Below are 16,761 nucleotides of genomic sequence, written 5' to 3'. Positions count from 1 at the left end.
ATCCCTTCCAACTCCTTGGTTCTATGATTCTATGACTATGCCAAAGGAACCCTAATTCTGTAAGCCCCGTGCCAGCATGGTGCATGCTTATCATCCTAAACCCAGATGCCAAATTCTGTACTTGCACATCAGAATCCTGGTAAGATCCAGGATGTTGTAGTAGCAGGCTTTGCCCAGAAGGGCCTGGGTTCAGATTCTGCTCAGTCTCAAAGCCACAGCAGAAAGCATCCAGTCCAGCCGCACGGCCACTAAACCTGTGCTCTGATTGGCTTCTCAGGTGGGCGGGGTCATCAGGTGCACAAGTCCTGGCCAACGTCCATCACGGAGACCAAAAGCAACTCGAAGGCCCAGGCCACAAGCTCAGGTAGCTGACCTGCATTCTGTCCCTCAGGGCTTGGCTCTGCCTTCTGGGGGGTCCCCAAATTCATTACTGCAGGACATCTTCCATTGCAGGCCTTGGGGATGGAATAGGACTGTTGGGACCAGTGTTCCCTCTAAGCTGAGTTAGTGTGAGCTCACAGTTTTTTAGCCTCCTGCTCACACACTTTTGTCTTAGCTGTGGAAAAATGGACTCAGAGCAAATTCGAGAGCCAGTTTGGTGTAGTGGTGAAGCGCATGAACTCTTACCTGGGAGAACCGGGTTTGATTCCCCACTTCTCCACTTGCATCTGCTGGAGTGGCCTTGGGTCAGCCATAGCTTTCGTAGGAGATGTCCTTGAAAGGGCAGCAGCTGGAAGAGCTCTCTCAGCCCCACCTACCTCACAGGGTGTCTGTTGTGGGGGCGGGGGGAGGTAAAGGAGATTGTGACTGCTCTGAGATTCAGAGTATAGGATGGGATATAAATCCAATATCTTCTAATGTATGCAGCAGCTCACAACCTTAATGCCCATAGATCACAAAGTGGAATTTCTGCTCACAAGGCTCCACAGCTTAGAGGGAGCATTGGTTGGGACCTGCCGAGAGGGATGGAAAATGTGGACGTGATAAAGTATAGTCCAGGGGTGTCAAACTCATTTGTTATGCGGCCCAGATCTGACATAAATGAGACCTTGTTGGGCCAGGCCATGTCGAGCTGGGCTGTTTGTGTGCTTATTTAAGATTAGGTAGAAAAAATATAAACTTTACAAAGGACATAGATAAACATAATTAAAGATTTTTTTTAAAAAACACCTTAAAATAAAACATGCTTAAAACATTAGCACTCATTGGTCTTAAAGGTGCTTTCTTTGTATCTCTCCCATGTGATCCAGGGAACTGGGTAAAGGAACTGGCTCTTTCCTTCCTTCCCCAAGGGAGTAGGAGGGGAAGGAGCCCCAGCCAATAGAAGGAAGACAGGCTTGGCTCAGTAGCTCCGCTGTGCGATTGAGCAAGCTTGGCAAAGCAAGATGTTATGCAGAAGGAAGCAAGAGAAAGGGAGAAGGAAGCGGATGACAGTCAATTGCTCAGGGGCCTGATAGGAGCCCTGCAAAGCCCCGATTTGGCCCCTGGGCCGCATGTTTGACACCCCTGGTATAGTATGACCATGAGAAAGAGGGAAGACAGTCACTGAAGAAGTGTGCATGCACACAAAAGCTCATACTCAGAATAAAACTGTGTTGGTCTTAAAAGTGCCACTGGACTCAAAACTTTGTTCAGCTGCTCGCTTCAGTAGATGCAGAGATTACTAAGAACAACAGCGGCACCTAGTGGCAGATTGTTTGTATTACAATGCTGCTTTCAAGACCCTGTTGGAGTTCATCCTAGTTAGCTCCCATCATTTGATGGTGTATGGTATAAGGATGGACCTTCTGGTCTTGACCTTTAAACAACATGGAGGCAGCGTGTGTTAGTAGCTCTAGGCTGGAGGGACACACAGACGCCTAAACCAGACTTGGGTGGATCTTCTGCTCTTACTCCTCTCCAGGTTCCTCTCTTTCTGCCTAACCTACCTCGCAGGGTAAGGATAAAAGAGAGGACAGGAGAATGATGCATGCAGCTTTGGGGCCTCTTTGGGGAGAGAGGTGGGGTAGAAACGAACTAACTAAATAAAACTGGATGTGAGATTGGTCTTTGTGACTTTCCTGTCTCTCCCTGCCAGGCCTCAGCGTCACAGCCCCAGAAATCACATCGCCCACTGGTCCTTTCCGAAACGTCGGTTTATCCAAAGCCGCCCGGACCCACCGGCTGCGGAAACTGCGGGCCCCTGCCAAGTGCCGGGAATGCAACAGCTACGTCTATTTCCAGGGAGCCGAATGTGAAGAGGTAGGAAGGAAAAATTGGCCATGGAGAATAGATCAGAGTGACTGAAGAAGAAATTGGATTTATATCCTGCCTTCCTCTCCGAATCTCAGAGTGACTCACAATCTCCTTTGCCTTCCCCCCCCACACACACACACAGCAGACACCCTGTGAGGCAGATGGGGCTGAGAGAGCTCTCAGGGAGGCTGCCCTTTCAGGGACATCTCTGCTGAGAGCTATGGCTGACCCAAGGCCACTCCAGCATCTGCAAGTGGGGAATCAAATCCTGTTCTCCCAGATAAGAGTCCACACACTTAACCACTACACCAAGATGGCTCCCAATGTAAGAATGTAAGAACAGCCCACTAAAGCTGCCTTCTACTGAGTCATACCCTTGGTCCATCAAAGTCAGTCTTGTCTACTCAGACTGGCAGCGGTTCTCCAGGGTCTCAAGCTGAGGTTTTTTGCATCTATTTGCCTGGACCCTTTTTGAACATATGAACATATGAAGCTGCCTTATACTGCATCAGACCCTCAGTCCATCAAAGTCAGTATTGTCTTCTCAGACTGGCAGCGGCTCTCCAGGGCCTCAAGCTGAGGTTTTTCGCACCTATTTGCCTGGACCCTTTTTTGGAGATGCCGGGGATTGAACCTGGGACCTTCTGCTTCCCAAGCAGATGCTCTACCACTGAGCCACCGTCCCTCCCCATCTGATCAGACCAACTGTCCCTCTAAATCAGGGGTGTCAAACATAAGGCCAGAACCGGCCTGTCTAGGGCACTTATTCAGCTCACGAGTTACTGGTGCAAGGGAGGGAACAAAAGACTGTTGGGGCGGGGAGTGGGCAGAGCCACTCCAATTGTGGCTCCAGCACAGCAGACCAGCCTTGTCTTCAGCAGTCCAGCAGTGTGGAAGCATCTGCTCAGTTCTGCACTGATGGATCTGGGAGTCCACTGACGTGGGTTTTCCTTTCACCACCTCCAAGCCCTTGGGGCCTACTGTCAAGTCAAGAATGAGTCAAAGTTGATACTAAGACTACATTTATTGATAACTGGTACTCTGGCGCAAGCCTCTAGCTTGCTAAGAATGAAACCAATACATTGATACATGGGTTTAAGATACACTTCAAAAACATTCCTACGGGGGGGGGGGGTTTACAGGAGGAAACATTCACACACAACTACTAGATACTTTCTCAGGCGATAGCTAGCAAATGCCCTTGAATTGTTATGCAAGGCTTCCTCCCACCTCAGGCCCTAGTTCCTTCGCACCAGTTGCAAATCACAATAAGAAAAGGGGGGAAGGGGAGCAACTAAGGTAGAACACTAGCAGCAGTGGACCCATTATGATTTCAACAGGGCCTATTGCTTAGGCCATGATCCCCCAGTCTTAAGTCATTATTAGTCGATCCTGACACCTACCAGTGAAGATACACCAACTCAGAGCTTACCAGCTGCTATCCTTTATATTTAAAATTAAGTGTGTGGACTCTTATCCGGGAGAACAGGGTTTGATTCCCCCCTCCTTCACTTGCAACTGCTGGAATGACCTTGGATCAGCCATAGCTTTCTTAGGAGTTGTCCATGAAAGGGCAGCTGCTGAGAGAGCCCTCTCAGCCCCACCCACCTAACAAGGTATCTGTTGTGAATGGGGGGGGGGGAGGTAAAAGAGATTGTGACCGCTCTGAGACTCTGTCCTTGAAAAGGCAGCTTCTGGGAGAGCTCTTTCAGCTCCACCTGCCTCACAGGGTGTCTGTTGTGGGGGAAGAAGGGAAAGGAGATTGTAGGCCTCTCTGAGACTCTGTCCTTAAAAGGGCAGCTCCTGGGAGAGCTCTCTCAGCCCCACCCACCTCACAGGTTGTCTGTTGTGGGGGAGGAAGGGAAAGGAGATTGTAGGCCGCTCAGACTCTGTCCTTGAAAGGGCAGCTCCTGGGAGAGCTCTCTCAGTCCCATCTACCTCACAGGGTGTCTGTCATGGGGGAAGAGGGGAAAGGAGATTGCAGGCTGCTCTGAGACTCTGTCCTTGAAAGGTCAGTCTGGGAGAGCTCTCTCAGCCTACCTACCTCACAGAGTGTCAGCCGCTGAGGTGCCTGTCCTTGGCTTTGCCTCCCAGGAAGGGCAGCTGGAGATTGCTGGTTCAGGGTTTAACAGCTAGTGAAGAGCTCTCAGATTTCAGCTCTCAGATTTGCTTTCTAGGGTAATTCCTCAGAGTAAAAAAAAAAGGGGGGAGGGGGAGGGCAGGGCTGCTCTCTGCTTAAATTGTGATCTAGCCTTTCTCATCATTTCCTGAGGTTGCAAAAGATGCACCGGGAGAGATGTGATTTATTGCACTCAGCTGCTTGATATCTTTTTCTTCACCTTTTCTCTGTGATACAAATCCACCTCCCCTTCCCCCACCCCTGGAGTGGAAATGAGTTGCATAAACTTCACTTCATTTCAATTATACTTTGAATAAAGTATAAGCCTTAAGGGTGCCACTTCACTCAGACTTTGAGCAATTTCCCACCAGCCTTACCTTGCTCTCACCCTCCTCTTCTCAGCAGGGCTTCTATCTAGGGTTGCCAAGTCCAATTCAAGAAATATCTGGGGACTTTGGGGGTGGAGCCAGGAGACATCGGGGGCGGAGCCAAGAGCAAGGGTGTGACAAGCATAATTGAACTCCAAAGGGAGTTCTGGCCATCACATTTAAAGGGACGGCACAGCTTTTCAATTCCTTCCTTCCATAGGAAATAATGGATAGGGCACCTTCTTTTGGGGCTCATAGAATTGGACCCCCTGGTCCAATCTTTTTGAAACTTGGAGGGTATTTTGGGAAGGGGCACTGGATGCTATAGGGAAAATTTGGTGCCTCTATCCCAAAAAACAGCCCCCCCAGAGCCCCAGATACCCGTGGATCAATTCTCCATGATTTTCTATGGGAATAAATCTCCACAGGGAATAATAGAGTTCCCAGAAGACATTTCCCTCCCCTCCCCTCGCTTTCTGATGACCCTGAAGCGGGGGGAGGACCTCCAAACCAGGGGATCCCCTGCCCCCACCTGGGGATTGGCAACTCTACTTCTGTCGGATTTTGCACAAGCTGCCCCGAGGCTTTGCCTCTTTTGCACAGCAAACAAGATCCTCTAAAAATCTGTTTCTGTTTGCCATGTAAAAAAGGCAGAGCTAATTGCAGCCCCAAGGCAGATAGTGTGAAATCCGACGGAAGTCCAGCAGAGAAGAGGAGCCTGAGAGCAGCATAAGGCTAGTGGGGAATCGGCTTATGTTTATCTTACTCTCAGTTAGATTCTGTTCCCCCTCTCATTTACTTTGATCCTTTATCTCAATTGCCAAGGAAAGGAAGATAAGAACAGCTGGGGGAGAGAAGGAACTTAATAGCAAGGGGGCTGTTTAATGGAATTTTCAATAATATAATTTGCAGCATTAGTGTGGCTGCTATAGCCACAACTGTTATTTTTCTCCATCATTCAACCCTGTTCTAGTCAGTCAGTCAGTCAGTTTAATACGGCTCTAGGCCAATCAACAACAACAACACAACACATCGATAACAGTACAACAACAACACAACACCAAGCTAAAATATCACATAACAATATAATAACTATGTACAACCATCAAAGTAGTAATAAAATTATCTGATATAGGCAATACTTAACTAAGGGCAACTTTCTTTCAAATACAAGCAGTGTTAAATTTCTTCCTGTCAAGGTCGGAAACATATAGAAACTTAGCAAGATCCAGGGAAAGTTGATCACACCCGTCCCCTAGGAGGAAGTGCATGACTTGGGCCTGATTTAAAGATTCAGCTAACATTAAGTGGTTCCGCAGAAGTTTGTACCTTACCTCTGTATGGAAAAGACAGTTCAGAATAAGATGGGGAACAGTTCAGAATAAGATGGGGAACAGAATAAGATGGGGAACCTCCTCCAGGCTGCACGGACAGATCCTGTCTTCTAGCGGAATCTTATGGAAACGGCCCCTCAGAACTGCTGTGTCCAGAATGTTCAAGCGTGCCAAGGACAGCATCCGCCTGATCTTAATTGGCTGTATCTTTCCTAGATACCTGGCACTTTTAAGATCACTTGTAAAGAAGGTTGGGATATACATCCCCCCAACTTTGGCCAGAGATTGTTTCAACTCCAATTTCAGTAATCGGTCTCTGATAATTACTTTTGCCCCGTTCTTAAACATGAGGGCTAGGGAATCAATATTCAGATCACTTTCCTCTAATTTAGAATTTAATTTCATCAACCAATTGCTAACGAATGAGTCATAGAAAATTTGTTCTATTCTGTTTTGGTTTTGTATTTCTGTTTCATTTTAATTTGTTCTCAGTTTACTCTCAATGCGTTTTAAGATTGAGATTGACAGGGGAGGGGGACATATGTTCATTTACTCATGAAAGTGCTGATTTTAACTTTAATTTTCGATCCAAGGCATTCTGTAGGTCTTTCCTCTGTGTGAGCATTCTTCCCTGCTCATAGTTTGTGTTTTCAAATTTTTAACATTTTAGTGTTGATGTTACCGTTCAGTAAAAGGCAGCCAAATTTAAACCTGCCTTGGTGTGTCAGACCTGAGAAGCTGGTAAAAAGAAATGTTGTTCTGAAGCAATGGAACTAAGTTACACACTTAACCACAGTAATTGGGGCCCCTGCAAAAAATGTGCCCCGCCAAATGAAAAATCCTGGCTATGGGCCTGGAACAGCTCCCCCCGCCCCCAAGGGACCAGTAAAAATTTCTTTCTTTCTTTCTACACCAAACCGGAGAGCCGGTTTGGTGTAGTGGTTAAGTGTGTGGACTCTTATCTGGGAGAACCGGGTTTGATTCCCCACTCCTCCACTTGCACCTGCTGGAATGGCCTTGGGTCAGCCATAGCTCTGGCAGAGGTTGTCCTTGAAAGGGCAGCTGTTGTGAGAGCCCTCTCCAGCCCCACCCACCTCACAGGGTGCCTGTTGTGGGGGAGGAAGGTAAAGGAGATTGTGAGCCGCTCTGAGACTCTTTGGAGTGGAGGGCGGGATATAAATCCAATATCTTCTTCTTCATCTTCTTCTTTCCTCCCAAAAGGGCCCTCATCCATTCTGCTCTCTGCCAAACAGTTGCCAGCTCTTCTCTCAGGGTATTGTCATCGTAAAGGCTGAACCGGCTGAAAGATTGATCCAGGCTAGCCCAGTTGGTCTGAAGCAATAGAACAAAGTTGGACTCCAGTAGTACCTTTAAGACCAACCAAGTTTTATTCAGTGTGCAAGCTTCCGTATGCATGCAGTCTTCATCAGACGAAGGAATGGTGTACAAATGAGCAGAGTTACATATATCTGGTGGGCGGCGGTTAAGCATGCAAAATGGTACAGAGTTATAATCCGATAGCAAAACAGTGAAATTAACAAATTGAAAGGAGATCTGGTCAAATTGAAAGGACATTTGGTCTGGATAGCATCTGCATGTCAGAACTGAAGGTGTTACAGGGCAATAAAAGCAGTCTGTTAATTGCTGTCTGGTTTCTTAAAGTCTGGGCTAAACTATTTTCTCAGAAAGATTGTCAACCCAAGGGCTTCCTAAGGCAAGCAGAGATACAGGAACAAAAGGGACTTTCCTTGCCGCCCTTCCCCTGAGATCTTGTCCCTGAGATGCCTTCACTCGCTCCGACCATTCGCCGGTTTGGGCAGGCGTCTCAAGCTTGCTCCTCAGTGGTGCCACACCAGCCGGTGGGTCTCCCAGGAGCTGCGCCCCCTGCTTCACTTCTTGTTTCTTTGTGTCTTTCCTAGTGTTGCTTGTCCTGCCACAAGAAATGCCTGGAGACGCTGGCCATCCAGTGCGGGCACAAGAAACTCCAAGGCAAGTTGCAGCTCTTTGGCCGGGACTTCCAGCAGGCCGCCTGCGCCAGCTTCGACGGGGTCCCCTTCATCATCAAGAAATGCATCTGCGAGATTGAGAGGCGAGCGCTGAAAACGAAGGTGAGACGCCAGTAAAGCCAGCTTTGGGGGAGTTCTAGCTGCATCTTGAGGAAATCTCTGTTTTATAAATATTATCATGCCAGGCAAGGCAGAGTTTCAGGGTCAGCATTTCCTGGGCTTTGTTTTCCTTTGGATGAGAGAGCACAGTTCTCAAGGTGTGGTGTGGTAGCGTAACCAAACTCTGGCCTGGGTGGGTTGAGGTCACTCCCTGGGAAGTCACACAAAAATGAAGCAAAAAAAGCTTTATTGAAGAAGTTTAAGAAAAGTGATCAAAAGCAAGGCCTGTAATTCAATCGCGTGCAGCTCCCTACACCCCCTAGTGGCTGCAGCCAGAATTGCAATAAAAACAGAAAGACCTGGCTTCAGGGGCCCATCAGCCTTCACACCAGGGCTTGTTTGGTAGGAAAAGCCCAGCAGGAACTCATTTGCATATTAGGCCACACACCCCTGATGTCATCATTATATCACACAGCAGAAATGTATTTACAGGGGTGGAATTCTAACAGGAGCTCCTTTGCATATTAGGCCACACACCCATGATGTAGCCAATCCTCCAAGAGCTTACAAAAAAAGAGCCTGGCTACATTAGAGGGGTGTGGTCTAATATGCAATGGAACTCCTGCTAGATTTCCACCCCTGCGTATTTGCATATTAGGCCATACCCCCTGTTGCCAAGCCAGCTGGAACTGCGTTCCTGTGCAAAAAAGGCCCTGCTTACCACCAAACTTCTCTTAACTGGACTGAAACTGGAGATGTGGGTGAGGAGTAGATCCTCTCCAACTGCAACCCATTTAGGGCATCACAGGTCAACAGGGCTTTTTTTGCCCAGCAGAAACTCATTTGAATATTAGGCCACACCCCATGACATCACCATTGTTTCACCTAGGGCTTTTTTGTAGAAAAAGCCCAGCAGGAACTGTTTGCATACTAAGCCACACACCCTGACACCAAGCCAGCCGGAACTGCGTTCCTGCTCAAAAAAAAAAGCCCTGCAGGTCAAACTCTGTAGCTTGAACTGGAAGCTGGCAGAACAGCAGGAGCAACAGGTCTTTCTCAGGGGTCATTTCATAGAAAAAGAGGTGCCAGAGCTCATTAGCATATCCCACACACCCCTGGCATCACCAGAAGGTGGACTAAATTATATCAGCTCAGCATCTACTTTCAAATGCTTCTTGGATTAGAATTGTCCTCATAAAACCTTATTCCCATCATACTTTTTAAATTACTTTATCCTTTGTGGCCCCAGTGGCATAATGAAGATTTCCATCTGTCTGTTGATAGGTTTTGGTTCTTTTCCCATTTTTTGTGGGAAAAAATATGAGAAAGTTTGTCAGATCTTAGAGTTCAGCAAAATTCTCACAGGAGGTTTGAACAATGGAGCCCAGAAGCAAGTCTTTTTTTTTTGGAGGAGGAGGTTAATAAAGAAAGAGCACAATAAAATTTAGAGGTTCCAGAGCTCAGCTGCTGTGAGTTCTTACCCAAAATGAGGCCTGGTCTTTCTACATCTGTTGTGGTCTGTTCCCTGAAAAAGCCTCTTGTTGTCTGCTTGCTGAATACTCTCCAAGGGAGTCTCCACCATACTGCATCTTACAGTAATCTAACCTGGCTCTTAATAAGGCATGTGTGATGATGGCTGGGACAGCTTTTTCCAGGAATGACTAGTGCTGGCGAACCAGCCTCCACTGAGCCAAGGGCCTGTGGAAATGTCCCTGTTTCTCCAAGGTGAGAGTGGTGCCGAGAGAGAGAGCCAGTCTGGGGTAGTGGTGAAGCGCATGGACTCTTATCTGGGAGAACCAGATTTGATTCCCCACTCCTCCACTTGCACCTGCTGGAATGGCCTTGGGTCAGCAGAGTTGTGTCTGTTGTGGGGGAGGAAGATAAAGGAGATTGTAAGCCACTCTGAGACTCTGATTCAGAAAGAAAAGTGGGGTATAAATCTACGGTCATCTTCTTCTTCTAGTAGGAGTACCTCTTCCCAAGTGTTGTGTGCCTGATTCTTCAGGGAAGAATAACCCATCCAGAACATCAGACCCCAGATAGGCAAATGTAGGTCACTTCCCCAAAGGTCTGGGCTGATAATCACAGAGTTGGAAGGGACTCCAGGGCCGTCTAGTTCAATCCCCTGCACAATGCAGGAAATTCACAAATACCTCTTTCCTCCCAGTGCATTTTAAAAATCAGTGAATTCTTCTCACTTGTGTCTCTTTGTCTCCTTCAGGGCATCTACCGTGTTAACGGCGTTAAAACCCGAGTGGAGAAACTGTGCCAAGCCTTTGAGAATGGGAAGGAGCTGGTGGAGCTCTCCCAGGCTTCCCCGCATGACATCAGCAATGTTCTGAAGCTGTACCTGCGACAGGTGAGGAGGGCAAGAACGGCTTGGGCATCTCCAACTGGGGGAGGGGCAACTGAAAGGAACCAGGGATTCAGAGCATCTTCCCTACAAGGAATTGCAAAAGGGGGGGCCTTTTCCATTGAGAAAAACTCAAAAAAAAAAAGAAGAGGTAAAATCTGGACTGGAGAAAAGAGGCATTTTAGGCTAGATGGAGGGCTTTTTTTGTAGCAGAATCTCCTTTGCATATTAGGCCACTCCCCCTGAGGTAGCTAATCCTCCTGGAGCTTACAGGGCTCTTAGTACAGGGCCTATGTAAGTTCCAGGAGGATTGGCTGCGTATGGAGCAGAGGTCCATCAGTGGCTATTAGCCACAGAGTATTGTTGGAACTCTGTCTGGGGCAGTGATGCTCTGTATTCTTGTACTTGGGAGGGCACAGTGGAAGGGCTTCTAGCCCCACTGGTGGACTTCTTGATGCTACTTGGGGGTTTTTTTTGGCCACTGTGTGACACAGAGTATTGGACTGGATGGGCCATTGGCCTGATCCCACATGGCTGCGTTTATGTTCTTATGTTCTTTCTCGTGTGGAACAAACAGCCATTTTCCTTGTTAGCTCCCAGAGCCAATCATGCCCTTCCGCACATACAACAGCCTCATGGGCGCGGCCAAGGAAAGCCTGCAGACTGGGGCCGAGGGCAAGGCCGCAAAGAACGTTGTGGAGCTGGAGGACAAAGGGGCTGAGACGGACCAGGTGGTGGTGACCTTGGTGGCAAAGCTGAAGGAACTCCTGTGCCATCTTCCCAAGGAGAACCTGGCCACTCTGAAGTACATTGTTCAGCACCTGAGAAGGTGAGACACAGAACAGAGGTTGCCCATTCTGGGGTCCCACAGCCCAAGCTGAAACTCAGTACCCTTTTAGACCACCGTCTGTTCCCCATGGCACAGAGTGTTAAAGCTGCAGTACTGCAGTCCTAAGCTCTGCTTACGACCTGAGTTCGATCCCCGGCAGAAGCTGGGTTTTCAAGTAGCCAGCTCGAGGTTGACTCAGCCTTCCATCTTTCTGAGGTCGGTAAAATGAGTACCCAGCTTGCTGGGGGGAAAGTGTAGATGACTGGGGAAGGCAATGCCAAACCACCCCGTAAAAAGTCTGCTGTGAAAACATTGTGAAAGCAACGTCACCCCAGAGTCGGAAACAACTGGTGCTTGCAAAGGGGACCTTTCCTTTCCTTCTGTTCCCTACTATGGGCAGCATCTTGGGACAGGACACTCAGCCTCTGCCAGATGTAAGCAAAACCCTTGGCAGCTTCTGGGAGAGCTCTCTCAGCCCCACCTACCTCACAGGGTGTCTGTTGGGGGTGGGGGAGGTAAAAGAGATTGTGACCGCTCTAAGACCAATTTTGGACTAGGCTTGTTCCAGGAGGAGAGACCTTTTGCTTCCAGCGCTTCTGTCCGTTTTCGCACAAGCTGCCCCAGAGCTGTGAGTTGGTGCGCCGCTTTTCCGCAGCAAGCGAGATCCTCTTATGAACGGTTTCTGCTTGCTGCAGAAAAGCAGCGCACCAACTCACAACTCTGGGGCAGCTTGTGCAAAAACAGAGAGAAGCACCGGGGGCAAAAGGGCTCCCCACCCAGAACAAGCCCTAGTGCAAAACCGGTCTGAGATTCAAGCGTATAGGGCGGGGTATAAATCCATGGGGTAGGGAGTGCCTGGGAGTGGGAGTCTCTTAGCCCTCTTGTGTTACTAAGTGGGAACTCAGAAGGGACTGTCGCTCGATAGCAGAGCGCAGCCAAGAGTCCAGGAAAGAGAAGTTTGGTGGTGTGGCTGGGGAAGATGTCCAAAATATATCTTTGAAGTAGACGAAGCTAGTCTTATGCCGAGAATGATTCAAGGGCTGAGCTACAGCAAATAAAAATTGTGTCAAAAGAAATATATAGTAATTCTCATTATTAATTATATTATGAATTGTCCAACTGCAGGGCTCTGGGTGATGTACAAATCAAGAAAAAAACCATACAAATAAAATAATACTTTGAAAAAACTATTTTACAATCTAATGGCGATAATTAATCCCAGTTCAGACTTCACAGGCAGGGGCAGGAGACAAAATGCAGCTAGAGGGTGGGGAAGTGGAAACCGTCGCTGTCCTCCACCAAAAGCCTGCTGAACTGCATAAGGTCCTGCAAGCCTTTCTCTAGACTCTGTAGTGTAGACAAAAATATAATTAAAAACATAAATATAATTAAAAACAAGCCTGAATTTCAAGCTACATTAAAAGTCATCAAGAATAAGCTTTATATACGATAAAAGTTGGTGATAAATATCAAATGATAGGGCTTCGTCAGTGATCAATAGTATACGACAGTTCTCCGAAACACATCTAGAAAATAAACAACACAAATCAATATAAAATGATTTAAATCAATAATGACTAGGGGATGTTACCTGAAGATACAGAAGGGGAGAGAAAAGAAGATATTGGATTTATATCCCGCCCTATACTCTGAGGGTGTTCTTACACTGGCAGTTTGCGACTCTCTATCACCACATTAGAAACTCACCTTTTACATTACCTAACGTTCTCACAACTGTTTTGCATCGTTGCTGCCCAAAGCATCTACATCTGTTTCAGTGAGTTTCCGAGCTGCTGCTGCAACATTTTTCTCCACACTAGTTTTGATCTGGCCTTTTCTCTACAGGCGTTTCAAACTTGTATTGTAGAAGTTTTCATGCATTTTAAAAGACTCCTCCAAAAGCCACCACAAGGTGCAGTAATTTGCATGAGAACTGACAGCACTTGAAATTTTTACATATCATTGCTTGCCTCATCTAGTAATTTAAATTTGTATTGTTTTTGCAGTGTTGACATGTTTCCAAGCAATTGTATACATTTAACTAAGCACTGGTATTCTGGCTGCCCTCTGATCAGAGAGACCCCTCCCCAAGATTGAAATGCTTAAATGTAAAAGGAAAATAATTAAAGCGGAACAGCGGCAGGCGATTTGAAGACTCTAAGACTCTGGATCAAACTGAATGTAAAAACACCCTGAATCTCAGAGTCTCAGAACAACTCACAATTTCCCTCCCACACACACAACAGACACCCTGTGAGGTGGGTGGGGCTGAGAGGGCTCTCACAGCAGCTGTCCTTTCAAGGACAACTCTTACGAGAGCTTGGGTCAGCCATTCCAGCAGCTGCAAGTGGAGGGAAAAGGAGTGGAGGAAAAGCCAAAACATTATCATAATAAAAAAGTATTAATGCTGTATTGAAAATATTTTGGAAAATTGTGCGGGGGGGGGGATTTAAAATCCATTTCTACCACATATATTGTGTGGCTTAATGTTATGCTGAATTAGACCCCTGGTCCATGAGGGTCAGTCTACTCAGACTGGCAGTGGCTCTCCAGGGTCTCAGGCAGAGAGAGGTCTTTCCCATCACCTCCTACCTGATCCTTTTGCCCGGAGATGCCAGCGACTGAACCTGAGACCTTCCACATGCCAAGCAGAGGCCCCTGGAGGCTTCAGCCCAACACCCAAAGTGACATCTTTTCACTGGGCATTGAACCTGAGACCTTCTGTAGGCAAAGCAGGAACTCAGGTACCCAGCCACAGCCATATCCTGCCACATGTTTCTGCCCCATTACTGGATATTTCTCTCCCCCTCTCTCTCCCTCCCCTCTCCCTCTTCTCCCTCTCCCCCTCTCTCTCCCCATCCCTCTCTCCCTCCCCCCTCTCTCTCCCCCGCTCTCTCCTCCCCTCTCTCTCCCCCTCTCTCTTCCCCTTTCTTCTCTCTCCCCCTCTTTCTCTCCCTCTCTCTCTCCTGCTCTCTCCTCCCCTCTCTCTCCCCCTCTCTTCCCCTCTCTCTTCCCCCCCTCTCACTCCCTCTCCCTCTCCCCTTTCTCTCCTCCTCTCTCTCTCTCCCCCTCTCTCTTCCCCTCTCTTCTCTCTCCCCCCTCTTTCTCTCCCGCTCTCTCCTCCCCTCTCTCTCTCCCTCTCCCCTTTCTCTCCTGCTCTCTCCTCCTGCTCTCTCCTCCTCTCTCTCTCTCCCCCTCTCTTCTCTCTTCCCCCTCTTTCTCTCCCTCTCTCTCTCCTGCTCTCTCCTCCTCTCTCTCTCTCTCTCTTCCCCTCTCTCTCCAATGTACTTTTTCAGGATTGTGGAGGTAGAACAAGAAAATAAGATGACCTCTGGCAACCTGGGCATTGTCTTCGGCCCCACCTTAATGCGTCCCCAGCCCACGCAGGCCACCATCTCTCTCTCCTCCCTGGTTGACTACCCTCATCAGGCACGGATCGTGGAGGCCCTCATCATCTTCTATACGACCATCTTTGAAGAGGACGGAGGCGTCGTTCTGGAAGAAGAGCTAGGGGGGGAGGGGCCTGGCCATAGCCAGGTGAGTGATCCGCCTGGAGGAGATCTGGTGGTCGCAGAAAGCAGCCTTTTGACTGACAGCTTCTTCCCTGACAAGCTTAACTGGTTAACTTGCTTCCCGTTCGTAGGAAGATGCTTGCGATGAGCCACCCAGCAGCGTCCCGTGTCTTGCTGGGACCGTTGACCCGACTGAAAATGCTGATGGCGACTCCTACAGAGGTGAGAGGGAGCCACAGCTCCTAAAGGTGGGCTGGGGGGTGCGTGGGCAGGCCTGAGCATCAGGGAATAAATGTGAGCTTGGTTCAGTGCAGGGGTGGCCAAACTTACTTAGAGTAAGAGCCACATAGAATAAATGTCAGATGTTTGAGAGCCCCAAGACAGGAAGGGAGGGAAGGAGGGAAACATCCAGGGGAGGGAGGAGGGAGAGGTAGAAAGCAACTAACTTAAAAATGCATTCTCCAAGCTGCTGTCTGGTTTGGCTTGGAGAACTGATTTAAAGAGAGAAATGCCTTCTCCAAGCTGGCTGATGGGGCAGTGGGGGCTTCAAAGAGCCACACAATATGTGTGAAAGAGCCACATGTGGCTCCTGAGCCATAGTTTGGCCACCCCTGGTTCAGTGGAAGCAGACCCTGGGGACAGAACCCCCTGGAAGCCTCCCTCCGACTTGGAGGGGAAATAATTGAGGAGGGCGAAGCTTTTTCAGTGGTGGCCCCTCTGTCGTACAGCCTGCCTCAGCTTACCAATTTTTAGGGAGCAAAGCAAATCTTTTCTCATTTAGAAAAAGGACTATTGATGATTACCATTTTGTTTTTTCCAGTTTTATGCAGCTGCTAATTGTTTATATGTGAGGATTTATTCTTTTTTTTTCAATATATGGTATTTTCGGTGCTATTAATTTTTTTTTCAGCACTATTGGGTCAGGTGATTGCATTAGATCCCTGTCTAATGCAAGCAGTTTAAGAACATAAGAACAGAAGCCGTGTTGGATCAGGCCAATGGCCATCTAGTCCAACACTCTGTGTCACACAATGGCCAAAAAAAAACCCCAGGTGCCATCAGGAGGTCCATCAGTGGGGCCAGGACTCTAGAAGCCCTCCTACTGTGGCACCCCCCCCCCACAAGCACCAAGAATACAGAGCATTACTGCCCCAGACAGAGAGTTCCAACAATATGCTGTGGCTAGTAGTCACTGATGGACCTCTGCTCCAGATGTTGATCCAGTCCCCTCTTGAAGCTGGCTATGCTTGCAGCTGCCACCACCTCCTGCACTAGGCTTTCCATCTCTCCTGTTAATCCATCCGGTCAGCTTTCCTTCGAAAGGCCAGGTGGGAGTGTAGTGGGTTTCACTCATGCGGACGCCTGTTTCCTCGCAGGACCAGGCGGAGAGCAGTACATCGATTCAGATTCTGAGCGGGAAGACGGAGCAGAGGCCATCAGCCGCCTGGAGATGGGCTTGGGCCCCCAAGGCAGCGAGACCAGCAGTGACGAAGAAACACCGTCCCAGTCTGAAGCCAGTGAGGGAGACGCCCTACCCAGAACATCCAGTGTCAGTCAATCGGATTTGGAGGTCATCTCACTCCCGACGCATCTCCCAAAAGAGGAAGAGGACCCTCCAGATCCGGAAGATGACGCCGTCTTTAGCAGAGGGACAGAGGTGGAGAATGGGGAAGGGTAGCCAGTTTTCTATTCCTGGTACTGTGCTGTACAGCGACTTTCCTTCCAAACCATTTTTAAATCACTTATACACCGCCCCAAGTTGTATTAGTAAACTGCACAGATATGAGCTGGCCTGGCTTAATTCAAAGCAAAAATGTCAACGGATGCAGCTAAATGGGGAATGCCATTTTATAAGAGCAGGGGGTCCTGAACGCATGAAACTGAGGCCAAAATTTACCAATGGACA

The 16,761-nt window shown here is 48.3% G+C and overlaps 1 protein-coding gene across 1 annotated transcript in view; it reads left to right on the top strand.

The window, feature by feature from the left end:
- ARHGAP45 (Rho GTPase activating protein 45) overlaps positions 1-16,535 on the top strand; it is an 89,008-nt gene extending 72,473 nt beyond the window's left edge. The window contains 8 exon segments of the mRNA XM_060232867.1: positions 278-364; positions 2,078-2,241; positions 7,976-8,164; positions 10,383-10,520; positions 11,108-11,343; positions 14,640-14,880; positions 14,987-15,077; positions 16,232-16,535. Coding sequence (XP_060088850.1) covers positions 278-364; positions 2,078-2,241; positions 7,976-8,164; positions 10,383-10,520; positions 11,108-11,343; positions 14,640-14,880; positions 14,987-15,077; positions 16,232-16,533 — 1,448 coding nt within the window. The 3' untranslated portion in view covers positions 16,534-16,535.
- Positions 16,536-16,761: the final 226 nt, after the last annotated feature.

This window comes from Heteronotia binoei, chromosome 2 (genome assembly GCF_032191835.1).
Source record: "Heteronotia binoei isolate CCM8104 ecotype False Entrance Well chromosome 2, APGP_CSIRO_Hbin_v1, whole genome shotgun sequence".
Lineage (NCBI taxonomy): Eukaryota > Metazoa > Chordata > Lepidosauria > Squamata > Gekkonidae > Heteronotia > Heteronotia binoei.
Note: the sequence above shows the minus strand (reverse complement) of the source record. Positions and strands in the feature narration are given on the sequence as shown.